This window comes from Penicillium cinerascens, assembly GCF_028974065.1.
Source record: "Penicillium cinerascens strain IBT 15544 chromosome Unknown contig_5_segment0_segment0, whole genome shotgun sequence".
NCBI lineage: Eukaryota > Fungi > Ascomycota > Eurotiomycetes > Eurotiales > Aspergillaceae > Penicillium > Penicillium cinerascens.
In genome coordinates, this window is record NW_026695294.1 from 3,353,769 (window position 1) to 3,369,048 (window position 15,280).

General features: G+C 52.0%; 4 protein-coding genes across 4 annotated transcripts; 2 read left to right on the forward strand and 2 right to left on the reverse strand.

Moving 5' to 3' along the window:
• Positions 1–3,566: 3,566 nt before the first annotated feature.
• N7498_005747 (uncharacterized protein) lies at positions 3,567–3,905 on the reverse strand (the record flags this gene model as incomplete). The annotated part of the gene is made up of 1 exon (XM_058452809.1): positions 3,567–3,905. One exon carries the CDS (start codon positions 3,903–3,905, stop codon positions 3,567–3,569), a length of 339 nt encoding a protein of 112 aa, XP_058309347.1.
• Positions 3,906–9,742: 5,837 nt separating this feature from the next.
• On the forward strand, positions 9,743–11,401 carry N7498_005748 (GTP-binding protein Obg; the record flags this gene model as incomplete). The annotated part of the gene is made up of 1 exon (XM_058452810.1): positions 9,743–11,401. The coding sequence occupies one exon, from the start codon at positions 9,743–9,745 to the stop codon at positions 11,399–11,401; it is 1,659 nt and encodes a 552-aa protein (XP_058309348.1).
• Positions 11,402–11,644: 243 nt separating this feature from the next.
• On the forward strand, positions 11,645–13,285 carry N7498_005749 (putative JmjC domain protein; the record flags this gene model as incomplete). The annotated part of the gene is made up of 1 exon (XM_058452811.1): positions 11,645–13,285. The coding sequence occupies one exon, from the start codon at positions 11,645–11,647 to the stop codon at positions 13,283–13,285; it is 1,641 nt and encodes a 546-aa protein (XP_058309349.1).
• A 162-nt stretch (positions 13,286–13,447) lies between these two features.
• Positions 13,448–15,005, reverse strand: N7498_005750 (uncharacterized protein; the record flags this gene model as incomplete). Its single annotated transcript, XM_058452812.1, has 3 exons — positions 13,448–13,648; positions 13,717–14,180; positions 14,228–15,005. The coding sequence occupies 3 exons, from the start codon at positions 15,003–15,005 to the stop codon at positions 13,448–13,450; spliced, it is 1,443 nt and encodes a 480-aa protein (XP_058309350.1).
• Positions 15,006–15,280: the final 275 nt, after the last annotated feature.

Genomic DNA, 15,280 nt, shown 5'->3' on the forward strand with positions numbered 1-15,280 from the left:
TTACCCCGGGTTAATGCGTCAGGGTCGAAAGGGAGAGAATGCAATTGGTGTGGAGGCTGGTGATATCGGAGCAAGGAGCAGACGATTCGTTTTTTAGGGCTTCAACATTTCTCCCCCTGCGGTTGGAAATTCTGTCGTGAATCCGATAAGGTAGGGCGGAGGATCTTCGGGTCCGAGGAGACTATGAGACAACTGCAAGGGAGGCTTGACGCAACTTGTTCCGGGGATCTCGGAAATTTATAAAAATAAAATAAATAAAAAATAAAGAAGTCGATCGAACCGGTGCGGCGAAATCAGGGTCGAGTAGGTTTGGCAGGTGGAAGAGGAAAGGGAGCAGGAATGGGGAAGGGATCTAATGAAGAATCTTGGGATGGTTGAAAGGAGTCCCGACTTGAGTTTAAAAGCGAGACAGGCGGATAAATTGTGATGAGCACAAAGGAGGAGGAAAGGGAGTCATTCCATGAAAATCCAGAGGGGAAAGGGGAGCTATTATATTAAATCCACGGGTGTCGACAGTGGATAGCTCCATCTATAGAGTCCGATGTGATCAGGCGCCAAAGGAAACTAAAACGTCAACCGTTCAGCATCACGGCTGGAAATTTTGGTTACAGCTGTACAGAAGCCGCAGGATGCAGATGGCAGCAAACATGTTGAATCAGTAATAAAGACAGGGTGTGGGTCCGGTTGGTTTTTTTTGGGTTTCAATTTTAATTTATTTATTATTTTGGAGCTCTGTGTATTTCGAATGCAAAAGGGCGGGATCGGGGCCATCCGACTGGGGATCTGGCCACTGAGAAGAGGTGATCCGTCCGTACAGGAAAACAGAAATCCTAAATTTAATTTAAAATTAAAATTTCAAAAATCCCAAACCTACCTAAGGGGGGGGGGATAGCGGAAGCATCACTCTGGAGGCAAGGTCTAGGGGGGGGCGGGGGGAAAGTAAAAAAGTCAAAAAAGAAAAAGAAAAAGAAACAAGAAGTGGAGCCAATGGACAACAGGAGGATCGATGTGAGGTACGGAGAGGGAGGGGAAGTGCATCATCGTCATTACGAGCATCGCCTGGGCATTCAGAGCCAATGGAAGGTCTTCCGGGAAAGGGGATCATGGGAGAGAAGCCGATTGTCTAGCGCTATGATACGATTCCATTCCTCGATCAATCACAGATCATTCGGGGGGAGGCAAAAAGGGCCCTAAAGTTTTAGTCTTTACTTCCCTTTCCCCCCCGGGACTGTGATTCGACCGCCCATGTCCCCTTCACCCCAGATCCAGAACGTAGAAGGGTAACGGTTGATACCTACCGTATCTTGTCTAGTCCGTTACGATGGATCATGGACTCCCGAAGTTTGGAAAGGGACCCACGGCCCTGAGCCCCGGGCCCCCGGGGAACATCAAGAGGCGACTCCTTAGTGCGCCCCTAGGGGTAGTCTACGCGCTAACAGACGTCCCTCCCCTCCGTATGGCGTAAGGCAAGGATGATCGGCTTACAGGAGTCTTTTTTTTGGTTTTTTGTTCCCGGAGCTATGGTTTTAGTGCGAATTAGTGAGATGATAGATCTCAACTTCCTCTGGCGTCCCGGAAACCCGGTCACTTTTGTCTTGGGGCCGAAACAGAAGGACCTCAGTCTAATCGAAATCGGGAATGGGAATTCTGTGTCAACTTCTTGTTTTCCTTCCCGGGACCTGGGACCTGAGCCCAAGTCGTCATTGCGCTATTCTCTTCTGACCCACGATCCACCCGCGTCACGGAATTATGGGAGCCCCGTTTGTCCACTACCGACCAAATCCCTGGGTCCCTCTAGTTGCAGACGGGAGGTGAACTTTGTTCCGTCGGGACTACAGGATCGCCATCCCCGAACTTCGAAGCTTCGAACCGTCTCGATGAGATCACACCGTGATCGGGGGATAATACGCGACAAAGCGGCACAGAGTGGATGTAAGATATTATAGCAACAATCAACCAAAAACAATGGTAGCCTCGTGTTTCGCATTGATTCGACTACCACCGGGGGTTGTGCCTTTACAGTAACATGCGGTGTGCTCCGGCCAATGGGGGATTGTCGCAACTTTGACGTCCTGCCACTCAAACCGTTGAAGCCCTGCCTATCAGCCTGTTCGTCCTTTCCAATGGGTTCATCCCCGCCCTCTCATAGGTTCGACATGGAAAAATGTTAATGTATCCAAACCCCCGGGTCGGGTAGCGTGGCTGAGACTTCCGCACCTTGCCAATGGACCTCGTTTAGCATGGTGAAAGCTGCGGAAGAATGTCAATCCTGTACCCCAAGATTCTATCTACGGAGAAAACGGCGCGGTCTGAATATTGAGACATGAGACGCATCCGAGGAAGGAGAGACGGGGCTATTGATTTTGGTTTGCTTCGATGTGGGCCAACGGGGCGTTGATCGTCCTGTCAAATAATACGGTGTACGGGGCGACCGGTGTCGTAATGTCTTATTTTGGAGCGGCGGCTTTCGAGAAGACTTCCCATCAGCTGAGCCTGTTACAGAATTCACCGACACTCTGGCTCGCGCCTAAGGACCCGCTTCGGCCGATCGCTTCACAATGACCACCCCTGTACCATGAAACTGTTCAAACCCGAGTGGCAAACGACACTGATCCGATTGGCATGCATCTGCGAATCGGTTAGATTCATCGAAGAATCTCCGGCAAGCATCTCTACATCGAATCTATCGAAAAAGTCGATAATCTGCCGACCCCAACGGAAGGGAGCAGCGGGTACCAAGGGGCTGGAAAACTTTCTTCCAAAGTGGAACCATTATTGTATCACTTGTCAGCGATACCGCGTCCCGGATGTACGACAGAAAGTGGACTTGCAGCTCTCTGGCCACGCGAGCCCAAGGCGGGGCAGTTTAGAAAAGCCGGTGAGACGGTAAACTGGGTCCTCACGGCGACGTCATAGTACTGAGCTACATATACTACGAGCCGTCTTAGGGTGTCATTGCATGGGATGACCGGGGGCGAGAGAATTCCTCACCGTGTGTTCTGTACGATGGTGAAATCTGCAAGTCCGCCATCGGGCCACGAGTCCTACAGATGCAAAGAGGGTCCAAGTGTCGAGCTCAAGCAATCAAGGGAAACTGGCGAACATCAGAATAGAGTCAAGGTGGTATTTTCCGTAAGGTGACGGGACCAATCAAGCTTGTTCCGGTACAGAGATGCCCGACCAGGTTACGACATTGACAAATCTTTTCAGGGAAGAGATGCATAGAAAGAGGCGCATATTCACCCGCGGGAGAGGTCATGACAGCTCGGCGAGGGATCCCGGAAGAGAATGATTCGACGATGTAGCGGTGACGGAAATGCTTCAGATCTTTCATGCATCACGCGACTGGGGCTCCATCGACCATCGTGTTTGTTACGATATCCACTCGGACTGTTCGGATAAGGCGACAGAAGGGAAGAGTAAGGTGGACCCAATGGGCGGCTGTGGATCGAATCCCGAACAAACCTGGGGAATTTAGTGGCGATGGGCCAACATCCGCGTCGATCTTGAATTCTTAGCCTTGCATCAAGGTGAGTGCGTGTCGCAGAGGATGAAAGGGACTCGTGTCACCCTGCCGACTGCAGTAAGCCACAAAGGTTCGACGTCGATGCAGACCGGCGAGTTAAAGCTTCAGCCTCGACTTGTTGACGGCGGTGAGTTGCTTGGCTGCATCTCAGGATGGTTTCGACCTGCGAATGAGCCTGAGAGGCCCAGTCCTTTCTCGGGTTGGCATCTGCGTAGCCGCGATATCCCCGACGCTTACCGGACATCACTACCCAAATCGACACTGCACCGAGTCCGAAGTCACCCCGCCAATTTGCGTCTGCACCGCCGGTAACCGGGTCATCCCATAAACATCTTGGCTCATCATTGCGATTCGAACCGGAGCTGCGTCTGTAGCCCATATCGATATTCTGACTACCATTGTTGCCCGAGAACGAAGTCAAAAGACGGTGAGTCCAGAAATAAGTCAACTCGGTCCGGTTACGCGAAAATAGGGCATGGAATGCAATCCTTCATGAAACTCTGTTTGACCGGATATCTTGGTCCGCCCGTCTGAAGCCTCTCCAAAATTAGAGTTGCGAATCGGGTGGATTCACTGTACTCAATCACGATCTCTCTGCATTCTTCGATATAGGTTCCCTTCATTCCGCTGCTCTGCATGACCTCAGAATCTCCCTAATCGCCTCCAAGGGACGACCAGGTAGTTCTGCGGAGTAGCAAGGGGCCTGCAGTTTACGAATAAAAAAAAATCGGCCCCAACACTGTTCATTCCCGCCACATCGACCGCCACGGAGTAATGGTCGTCCGCCACTGTCGCGGTTGACTTGCCACGGAAGCTACATACGCGACACCAGGGCCGGTCGGGTTGAATTGCGGCTGGATTGGGTCGATTATTGAGTTACCTGTATACTGGGCTTATGATCGACGCCGACAGCTGCCGAGCCACAGTGTCGGGTTCTGACAGTTGCATGGAAAGTATGGCTTAAAAACATGAGGCGCCCTACGATACGAGTTGACCAGAGACGATGGGGCGGAAAAAACATCCGCTCAGACGTGGCGCCAGTTTCTCTTGAAAAGGGCTTTCGTTGAAATCTCGGCTTCGATTCCCTCGCACCCCATTGTGAGGCGCTTCTGGCTTAGGCCCGGCCCCCTACATAGTCGCGGAAGGTTCGGTCCCTTGTGATGTATCAACTTCTTTGCTGACATTCCTGATAAAGATCGTGGGACCTAAGAAAGGGGGAGAGTGGTGGAGAGTGGTGGAGAAGCAGAAATAACACAGGGATCCAAGGTGAGAGAGCAATTATTACAACTGACAAGCAGAAATATGCAGGACGTAGATCGGTGGACTGGACTGGTTGATTCCTTTGTTCTTCGGCGATCACGAATATCCGATCGGGGCAGACGCGGGCCTGGCGGGCTATATCGGTCTAGCCAGCTGCAACAGGTGCTTTTGTCGCCCGAGTGCTTTTGCGATGTGTTCCTTTTGAGATATACGTAGCTTCCCGCGCGTCCCGATCGATCGAGAAAGTTGAACTCAATCGTACAGTGCGCCAGGGAGCGGGTCAAAAGGGCGATCTTGGTCCTTACGGCAGTACGATTACACTCCACACTTGAGCGCCTCCATTGGGAATCGAGGTCGAGATCGTGTGAAGGTTTACCACACTGAATCATGGGTCTCGGCTTCCGGAGGTGACCCACGAGTGGAGTGTGATGGTTGACAGGTCGCCGGTGAGCACCGAAGCGCCACGCTTGCTTAGTCCTTGACCCAGTAACCGATCTTGTAAACTCACCCTCAGGTGGGGAAAGACGCCTCGGCTTAGATATCTCGGAGGATTGAGTCCGAATCGGATGAGCAAAAGTACGGCTGGTCTATGGCAGGTCCACAGGTGTGTCGCGAGTCGATCTTGTCCTTGCTGATAGTCCTCTCCACGGAGTCCGTACTGTAGTACAAAACCACCGAAACTATCAAAACTACCCAGGCGGGGTACAGAGTCCATACCAGAGTAACGGGGTAAGGAAACGGTCTTCTACCGAGGCTGTATATTTCAGGCACTCGAAACTTTCAGCTCTGCCCACAACTATGCCCACATTTCTACTCCGTAGCGTTCCAGAGTTTCCATCGCAGAAGTTTGGCGCGGGGGCTACAAGATCGCATCCGCGCACCAATAAAAGTCCCGGATGGGGTGGAACAGCCCATCGGTGGTTCTGTAGCCGCCAGGGGAACCACGGATGCCCCCGATGTGCCACGGTTCAATGGCACGTCAAATCCCAACCTTGGACTTGGCGTTGAACCGAGTTCTGGGAGTACAGTACGGAGTACGGAGTACCGGCGTACCTTGTCAAGTTCGTTGTTTCACCCGGTTCTTTGTAACCCTTTCCCCGACCAACGGGAACGATCCCTTCCCCCGGTGGCGAGCGCCATCGGAATGCAGGATCCGGTGCCGCGGTGACGGTAAGAAAACACATCTTCTCCGTGGTTGACTGGATACGGCTGCCTTCTCCATGCGATGATTTTCACGCTATTGATTCCGCTTGAGATCATGTGAGCTTAGGGACGACCTTTTGGACCTTTTTTTTTTTTTTTTTTTTCGCTCCACCCTTGCGTTCATCTCGGTCCTGACTCCTGGGTCGCCACGCCTATTGTACTCTGTCGATCCGCCGGACCTCCCCCGTCCCTTTCTTTCACGGTGGCTTGATCCGCTTTTCTCAGTCCTGATCTGCGTTCCGGATTCCAAGGTTTCGCGCTTCCTGGTCGTCGGGCCCGCGGCCTTTTGACGCGTACTTTGTGCTCTGTCGTACTTTCTACTCCCTACTCCGTACCTTGGAACCTTTCCGGTGGAGGCTTTGGGTTCTGGCCCTCCAGCGCTAGATAGCCTTGATCGGCGTGGTTCCAAAGTGATGGGTAACCTTGCCCCTGCAGTGATTTTCTCGCTTGGGACTTGTGCGTCGTACTTCGTCCTTGAGCTGACGTCACGTGTGATGACTTTTCTTGCCTCGGTGGGCATCGACGAGGGTACGATGAACATTTTCGGTGTGTTGAGTAGCAATGGCAGTGGATTGAAGGGAGTTTGAAATAATAGGTCATTCATAAATCTAGCCTCCGAGGGCTCTTTTACCTAGTTGGTACTATTCAAACAAGTACCGGAATGCTGAGGTGTCTCTACATAGGTAGTCGGAGACCTGAATATATATCACGAACTTCAGTCAAAAATATACATGAGCCACATTAATGGATGGTGATTTTGCATGGGCACATCCTGCAAGTCCTTTGAATCTTACGCTAAGGAGGCAATATCTTCTGTAGCCTATAATGTGGCTCATTTCCTTGCAAACATTGGTTAGAACCTCCAGGGCTTGCAAAGGCTTTCCAAGACGTTTTCAAGCTTGCCGATCCGGAACCTCGGGATAGATCGACTGCGTCCATTGGCGGATCTGAAGATTTTACTCTGCTTGGCTGCTCTACGTCACACCATTGAGCTTGGCAAAGACTGACAGTTCTCAGTTCGTTCCCCTGCAGGTCAAGTTCTGGAAGATAAGAGTTGCTTCTCGGACAGAAGCACAACCGCCTGCTATCCTCTGTGCGGTACTTTTGCGGCCATTCCCAAGTTCATGCATGCTCGACCCCATTATATGCATATCACAGACGTGACAGCCGATCATGGATTCTTCTGTCTGTGATAGCCCGGTAGCTCAACCGGGGGGTATGGACCAATCACTACATGCGTCGGGTCTACCAATGACACGAACTCAGCAATTGCACTATTATCGGGACCCTTGCCTGCCATAAATTCCAAATAAATTAGATCAGATTCAATTCTTGACATATCGAATCCTCGTGTTCAGCTTGTGACTCTTGTACTTGATTTTAGCCCACGTATCTGCCTGACAGCCCCATTCGCGTATCTCGAACCTGTCCATCACCCGCAGCCTTAGATCTTCCTGCTGCTAAAAATCGAGGCCCGAGAGCCGATTTGAGATCTGACCCGGATTCGGCTTAAAATAGACTTCGAGATCATGCTACCCGCCTAGGGTAAAGCAGCGATGGGCAGAGAGTACGGGTAGGTACATACCGAAACCTATGAACGGCTTCTTCTGTATTTAGTTGACCTGTTCCGTTACAGGTCGAGTATATTATTACTGTCATGGGATATTGTTGGCCAGGAATTCAGCTGTTGATTGTCAGCCTTCAAATTGAGTGGAGCTGAGGAATCCCCTCCATCTACCCCGCCTTATGGGAGTCTGCTAGACCCTCAGTCGAGGCCAAGAACAAGGCCCTGGCAATGGTCTGGCCCAAATCAAGCAGAAAACAAGGCCATCCATACTACGTCCACCTCAATTGGCTCTTCCTTCAAATAATTAGTGAGGGGCAAGTGTCAGTACAAAAGGACTGAGCAAAAACACACCCAATCGGGAGTCGCGGAGCGTAGAAAGAACGTTCAGCCTGGACGTTCAGCTTGAAAGCGGGGCCATGATTTGCGTTACGCCGAGACCCTGGAATAGATCAAGCTGAATGCCGTAAAGACGTTGATTGTGACTGGAGCCGCAAAAACGAACGGAAAAAAGCAACGAATGCTGTCGTCAACGTCGAAGCTACCCTGGCGTCTGATTTTTTCTTCATTAGTACAGGTGAATCCTAGACAAGACTGTCAATACTATTCATCTCCGCCGTGGCTCGTTGGTTCATAGGGGCACTTGACAGGGCGATCTGTCAGCCCCCGCGGCATCATGCAGTCATGATAGGGGCAGATATTCTAAGGCTATGGAGGTGGCACACCCTGGTATTTCAAATCAATTGGCGCAGGGATTGTACTGCGGTAGTGCGGTCGCGGGAAGACACTGGGTTCCTTGCTGGCCCATGATGGACTCCTCAATGTGCCATCGGGATGGATACACGTAAACTCCCGGGGAGGAAAAGGTTCGACAGTCGAGGTCAACGGTGATATTGCGAAACCGCCTGACTGTTAGGTTTGCATCGGATGTTTTAAACTTGCATTGCTTTGCGACTGCAGTAACTTTGTACACCGACTTTCTATAAGCTTGCCGGCCTTGACAGGGAAGACTCCAGGCTTACAAGCCTGTTTTCAAATATCCTGCTAGTCATCTGCGGGCATGCCTGGTGGTTAGAGGGCTGAGCAAGTGGCTGTTTTCTAAGCTACGTATACCGAATCTAAGTAGGTCTACTGGATTTTATTGAATTCTACGCCTTTATACTAAATTTAGAATATATATTTACGATAGGCTAGCTAAGCGTTTTTTCATAGCTAGAATAAGGCTCGCAGTAATTATAGGATTCATAGAGCCTACAGTAACAAAGAACCTACTTACTCACAGAACCCACGCACTCGCAGAACCTACACACTCGTTGAACCTACGCACTCGTATAACCTACAGTAACACAGAGCCTACAGCAATCTAGAACCTATGTACTCATAGAACCTATAGCACTTATAGAGCCCACGCACTCGCAGAACCTACGCACTCGCAGAACCTACGCACTCGCAGAACCTGCACACTCGTAGAACCTACACACTCGTTGAACCTACGCACTCGTATAACCTACAGTAACGCAGAGCCCACAGAAACCTAGATCCTACACACTCGTAGAACCTACAGTAATGCAGAGCCTATAGCAACCTAGAATCTATGGACTCATAGAACCTACGCAGTTGTAGAACATACTATTCGTAGGGCGTATAGCGCTCGCAAGGCCTACAGCGCTCGCAGGATTTGCAGGATTTATGTATCTACTTATTAAGCGCTCTCACGAACTAAATTCAGACATAAAATTGTTAGAAATAGAGCCTATTAGGGGCGACCGTTATGCTAGAAATCTGAAATGGGTAGCATGTGACTCTTGTTTTTGACTAAGCATTGTGAATTTTTAACCCATAATAGCCTCGCTAACGCTCAACTATCAGAAGCTTTGTCACCCTACATAACTTGTTCGTTTGTAGAATCCAACGCTGGTGCCATGTATATTCCCTTGTTATCAACACGTGACCATATCTTATCTAATGCTTCGACGTCGACGAGCTTTGAAATTGTGCAGTGCCCTACAATCAACTTCAAGCACACTACTGTTGTCTCAGGCCTCGGTCACAACTTCTCTAAATACCGCCAACGAAGGATGCTTTGCGGTTGAATGAGCAACGGGAGATTTGCGCATCCCGAAATCGATCAAAGCTAGCCATTAACCAGCAGCGCCATGGCACACTACCGAGCTTGCCTTTCCCTCTCGATGCGGCCTCTCGTTGCCGGAAGGACGAGCTTTATTTCGCCCCGGATTCCGCGAGTATCAACGATCTCCTGCCAACGATGGCAGAGTACAAAGTCCGGCAACACGCGACCCGATGAAGACTCTCCCAACGAAGCCGCGGACCTATCGCATTTGAACCCCGAACCCGAAGATTACTCGCGCTTCATATTCCAGGACAAATGCCACGTCACTATGTTTGCCGGCGCGGGCGGCAACGGGTGCGCTGCGTACCTGCGAGAGAAATACATCGAAGAAGGACCCCCGAATGGCGGTGACGGCGGCAGCGGAGGAGGCCTTTACATTCAAGCCGTTGAGGGCTTGACCAGTCTACACAAACTTGCGCGCAGAGGCGTCATCAAAGCGAGTCGAGGAAAAAACGGGCAAGGAAAAAGCAAAGGAGGGAAACGCGGAGACGATGTCCTCATCCAGGTACCCGTGGGCACAGTGGTGCGCGAGGTGGAGCGCTACGATCCCGTCGCGGAAGAGTTGGCTCGCATGAAGAAGCGTCGGGAAAAACCTGTGGATGAGGAGGGAGAAATTGATTTCACGCCGATTCAGCATGATCGCTGGGTTCTTCACCCCGGTGCGAACCCGTCTGATTTCTTGACCGTGCAATTCCCTCGCCTCAAACCGCGGAGGCAGGCGATCGCGGCAATGGAACCACAGGCACCTATTTATCTTGACCTCTCGCAGCCGATGGACAAGCCGATGCTCTTGGCTGCGGGTGGTGCCGGCGGGCTAGGTAATCCGCATTTTGTGACCCGTTCGATGGGACGACCAAAATTCGCATCTCGCGGCGAAGGAGGAATGAAGCTAGAACTGGATTTTGAACTCAAGTTGCTCGCGGACGTCGGTCTGGTCGGCAAGCCAAATGCCGGGAAGAGCACACTCCTTCGTTCATTGACCAACAGTCGCACGCGAATCGGGAATTGGGAGTTTACTACTCTGTCTCCTTCTATCGGCACAGTGATTGTCGATGACAACAAGGGTCGTCCGCTCGTCGAGTCGAAGAGAAAGCGCACCCATTTTACCATTGCAGACATTCCTGGTCTGGTGGAGGATGCACATCTCGATCGAGGGCTCGGCCTTGGTTTCCTTCGGCACATCGACCGAGCGGGTATCTTGGCATTTGTGCTCGATCTCAGCAACGGGGACCCTGTACAGGAGCTGCAGAAGCTATGGCATGAACTTGGAGAGTATGAGCGACTGCGCGACACTCAGCCTGAACCTACCTCTAAGGAGACCCGAGGCGTGATTGACTGGGATCCTTCGGAGCCAGAGCTCTCAGAGCTTGACCATTCACGAAACAAAAATACCGAGCTCTCGGATGACGAGTCCATGAACCGGCCACTCAACTATAGATCCACTGGGTCTCTGCCTCCTCTTACCATGCCTCCTCTTCACACGAAGCCTTGGTTTGTCGTGGCTACCAAAGCTGATCTGGAACACACCCGGGACCAGTATCAAGCTCTACAGGAGTATCTCTCTGCGGTGGAGAAGGGATCCACTGAGCACCCTTCGGGTCATCAAGATGGATGGAAAGAGAAATTAACTGCAGTCCCAGTCAGTGCCATTAAAGGCGAAGGGGTTTCTCGCATTCCGAAACTGGTCATGCAGTTCCTGGAAGGAAAAAGTGCGTAGTAAAACATCCTGTATATTAGAAAGATCTCCATAAACGCACATGATGTACTATATAACACCGGAACTATGATGTCGTCAATGAACAAACATGCGGGCACGCACTCTTCTGCGGTTCTCTCAGAACCTTTTTTTCATTCCACCTACAAAAACATTTAAAATGAAACGAGTCCATTTGAAGCGTGCGTCGCAATAATACATTATTCTTTTTCTTCTTCTTTCCTCCCCGCCATGTCTGTGATACCCATGAAGCTCGCGGCCCAAGTTGCCTTGACGCTTGTTACCGTCGCGAAGCCACCCGCGGACTCCAATGACCCCATTTTGAACTGCAAATTCGAGAGCAGTCAAGCACTCCACGCCCTACTTTTCGGCACGCCCAACAAAGCTCTTCAGCTTGCAGACTCCAAGCTACGCGTTTTCCCTTTCAAAGATGTCGACGTCTGCTGGCGTCGCCTCTACACGGACGCGTCCCTCGTCAAGGCGTGCTACATCATCATCCGCCAATGCGACCTGAGTCAGCTGCCCCTCGACGACACTCTCGACGTGTCTCGACTGAGCCAAGAGCTCAGGGACAAGGATGTTCAAATCGATGTGCGTGTCGCCTGGCTGACAGAGGTTATTCACATCCTCGACAACGCGTGGATCATGACCGGTGTGCCGAGGCGCGAGCACACCATCGATTCCCTGTTGTCGGCGCTGCAGGAGGCCTCCAATATGGACAGCGAGCTTCGTGACGATCCCGATCTATGCAACCAGCCTCCCTCGAAGCGTATGAAGTTCTCAGCGCCTCTCTTCCCTCCGAACGCCCTCCCTGAACCTCGCATCCAGCATCCGGTAACCCGCGCATCATCGCCGACCTTCGAATTCATGGAGAAGCATATTCAGGACATTCGCACGCCGCTCGTCATTGAGAACCACGTGGACCATTGGGAAGCCATGTCCACGCGCCCCTGGGCGTCGCGGGACTACTGGTGGAAGCGCACCTTTGGCGGCCATAGGTATGTTCCCGTCGAGGTGGGCAGGTCCTACACCGATGAAGGATGGGGCCAGCAGATTATGAGCTTCAAGAAATTCATCGACCGCTACATTTGGCAGGGGGAATCGAACTCGGGCAACGATGAAGATGATTCCAAGGAAGAGGATAGAGGCACGGGCTACATGGCACAGCATGACCTGCTTGCCCAGCTTCCTGCCCTGCGAAGAGATATCTGCATTCCGGATTTCTGCTACATTACTCCTCCGGAGCCGGAGCCGGGCACGCCGGTGTATCTAGCCAAGCAGCGAGAACGCATGGAGGCCTTGTTGAAGCCCATTGAGGGATCTTCCCAGTCAAATGCGGCCATTTCCCAGGAATCTGAGATGTCCTCCCCGTCTCATGACTATCACGATTCCGTTGACGATTCCAAATGGGACTGTCAATCGGATACAAGCTCCCAAACTGCCAGCCAGCCAATCATCAACACTTGGATCGGCCCTACATGGACCATTTCCCCGCTCCATCACGATCCCTATCACAATATTCTCGTGCAGGTCGTGGGAACCAAGTACATCAGACTCTACTCCCCGCACACTCCGGCATCAAAGATTCACCCCCGAGGCAAGGAACTGGTTCCCTCCGGCGACCCGGCAGAGGGAGCCCCCGACAAGAACGGAAAGCTCATCGACATGTCCAATACCTCCGAGGTGGACCTTGCTTCCATCGAGCTATCCCCCGCCGAAGCTGAGACCTGGGAGGAGAAGTGGCCTGGCTTTATGGACGCGGAATATGTCGAGACTGTTTTGCACGAAGGCGAGTGTTTGTACATTCCCGTTGGATGGTGGCACTATGTGCGTGGTCTGCGGGCTGGTATTAGCGTGAGCTTCTGGTATGAACGACAGGAGGTCTGATCTATAAGCCATGTGTCATGCATAACGAATTGGTCATTTCTAAATGATCCAGTAATGTGATCTCACATGTTCGTCTCTTCTAAAAGAGACTTAATAACACAATTTCGCCTCATCATATACGCATTCTCCATTGCTTAAGTCGAGGAGGTATACACAACACATCTAATGCCACCCCTGCACCAACTCACAAAGTGTCTCCTCTCCACCTACGTTTCCAGGGAAGACAACAAAAGGCACGCCCCGATGACGAGACGTCGGCTCATCGCACCTCCAAAGCGGCACACCTGGCGCAGCCTGGCCAACTATAGTAGCCCGCTTAACATTCAAGCCCTTCGTAGCGGCATCCGAAGAAGTGATACCGCCCTAAAAAAAAAGAGATCAGTATCCATACTCAATCCAACCCAGGCCCAGACTCAAAGATGAAATTATACCTTGGCGATGATATACCTCGGCTGCACCTCAATCCGCTGCAAAACACTCACCAACGCCTCCGCAACCGACGACCCAATCTTCAACGACGAGAGCTCATCGCCACCCGTAATCAGTTTCCGACTCGTCATAACCAGCACGTCCTGTCCAGCCTGCAGATGCTCCTCGGTCTCTTTGACTACTCGCTGCACAGTCTGTGCCGCCGTCTGCGGCGACGCGATAAGCTCCTCGACTTGGATCTCGATAATCGCCAGCTTCCCGGTTGCCCCGAGACGGTCGGTTAGAACCTTTAGTTGTGCCGTGGTCTTGGGGACGTATGAGCCCGCCACGATTAGTCCTCCGGTTTGTCGCGGCGAGGCGAGGTGAAGTTCAGCGGCGGAGATGGGGGCTTTGGAGCGGATGCCGAGTCTGGTCGAGACGAAGGCTGCGCCCGTGCGGTAGAGGAAGTGTTTACCCTTCGACTCGGCTGTAACAGGTCAGTATCCATGGCGAAGATAGTGTTGGAGAACATACCGAGCAACAAACCGGCAACGAAAACATGCATGTCCGACTCGGCGGCCGCATTTACAATAACGACACCACCTTTCGGCGCAGTCATCAGCTTCTCACAAACAGCATCCGGTCCACCTTTACGGATCTCCTCGATCGTCACAGAACACAGCTGATCCTCGCTGAACCGGCCGGGTGCCTTTTCGAGCACGTAATCTCGCAGACTGGAGCTCTTGTATCCGAAGGTCGCATCCTGCGCGAACTGTGTCGAGCCGGCGGGGACGAGCTTTTCACCCTCTGCGACGTAGTGTACATCACCGATGGTATAGCGACCACCTTGGAAGAAGAACGGGGCGAGCACGAGAGCATCAGCGGGTCCAAAGACGGACTGTGCTACGTCCGGCTCGAGAGGGAAGTGGCCACGCAATGTGCTATCACCGCGGAGAACGATGTCCACCTTGTTGCCCGTAGCTTTCGCAGCTTCGGCGACATTGATGCATATCGTGCGGATGAGAGTCTCGGCGTCGGCGGGGCCAAGGGCGCGCGAGTTGGTGAGAATGAAGAAACCCGGTGAATTCTCCTGGAACTCGGTTACCAGGGTTGGGACGTCCCATACTGTCAGGACGGAGATGTCATGGCAGGTTTGTGTCCCGGTTGGATCGTCGTCGAGCACGACGAGTCGGTTGATTGGGGATGTTGCGAGGATGTCGGAGATTTGGTCTTGAGCGTCGGCGGCGTACTCGGCGGGGAATTTGGCAAATGTGCTCTCTCGCGAGACGCTGGGGAATTGTTGTGGTGCCATGGTACAATTGATGTTCAAGACCAGTCATGGAGGAGATTGTGTCTCTTTACGTGTTCTACGTGTTTGAGCGAGTGCGGGGAAGCGGGGGAGCGGATCGGACAAAGCCCGAGAGTAAATTGCGGAGCTATCGAAGCTATATAGATCAATACCGGAACGCCAGGAAGTTCTCAGATGCAGAGATGCAAGATGATCATGGAAATGCTTGCGGTGTAATAATGCAATGCATGAGTCCCCCTCCCATCATACCCCACGTCCATCCCATACCAAAAAGAATA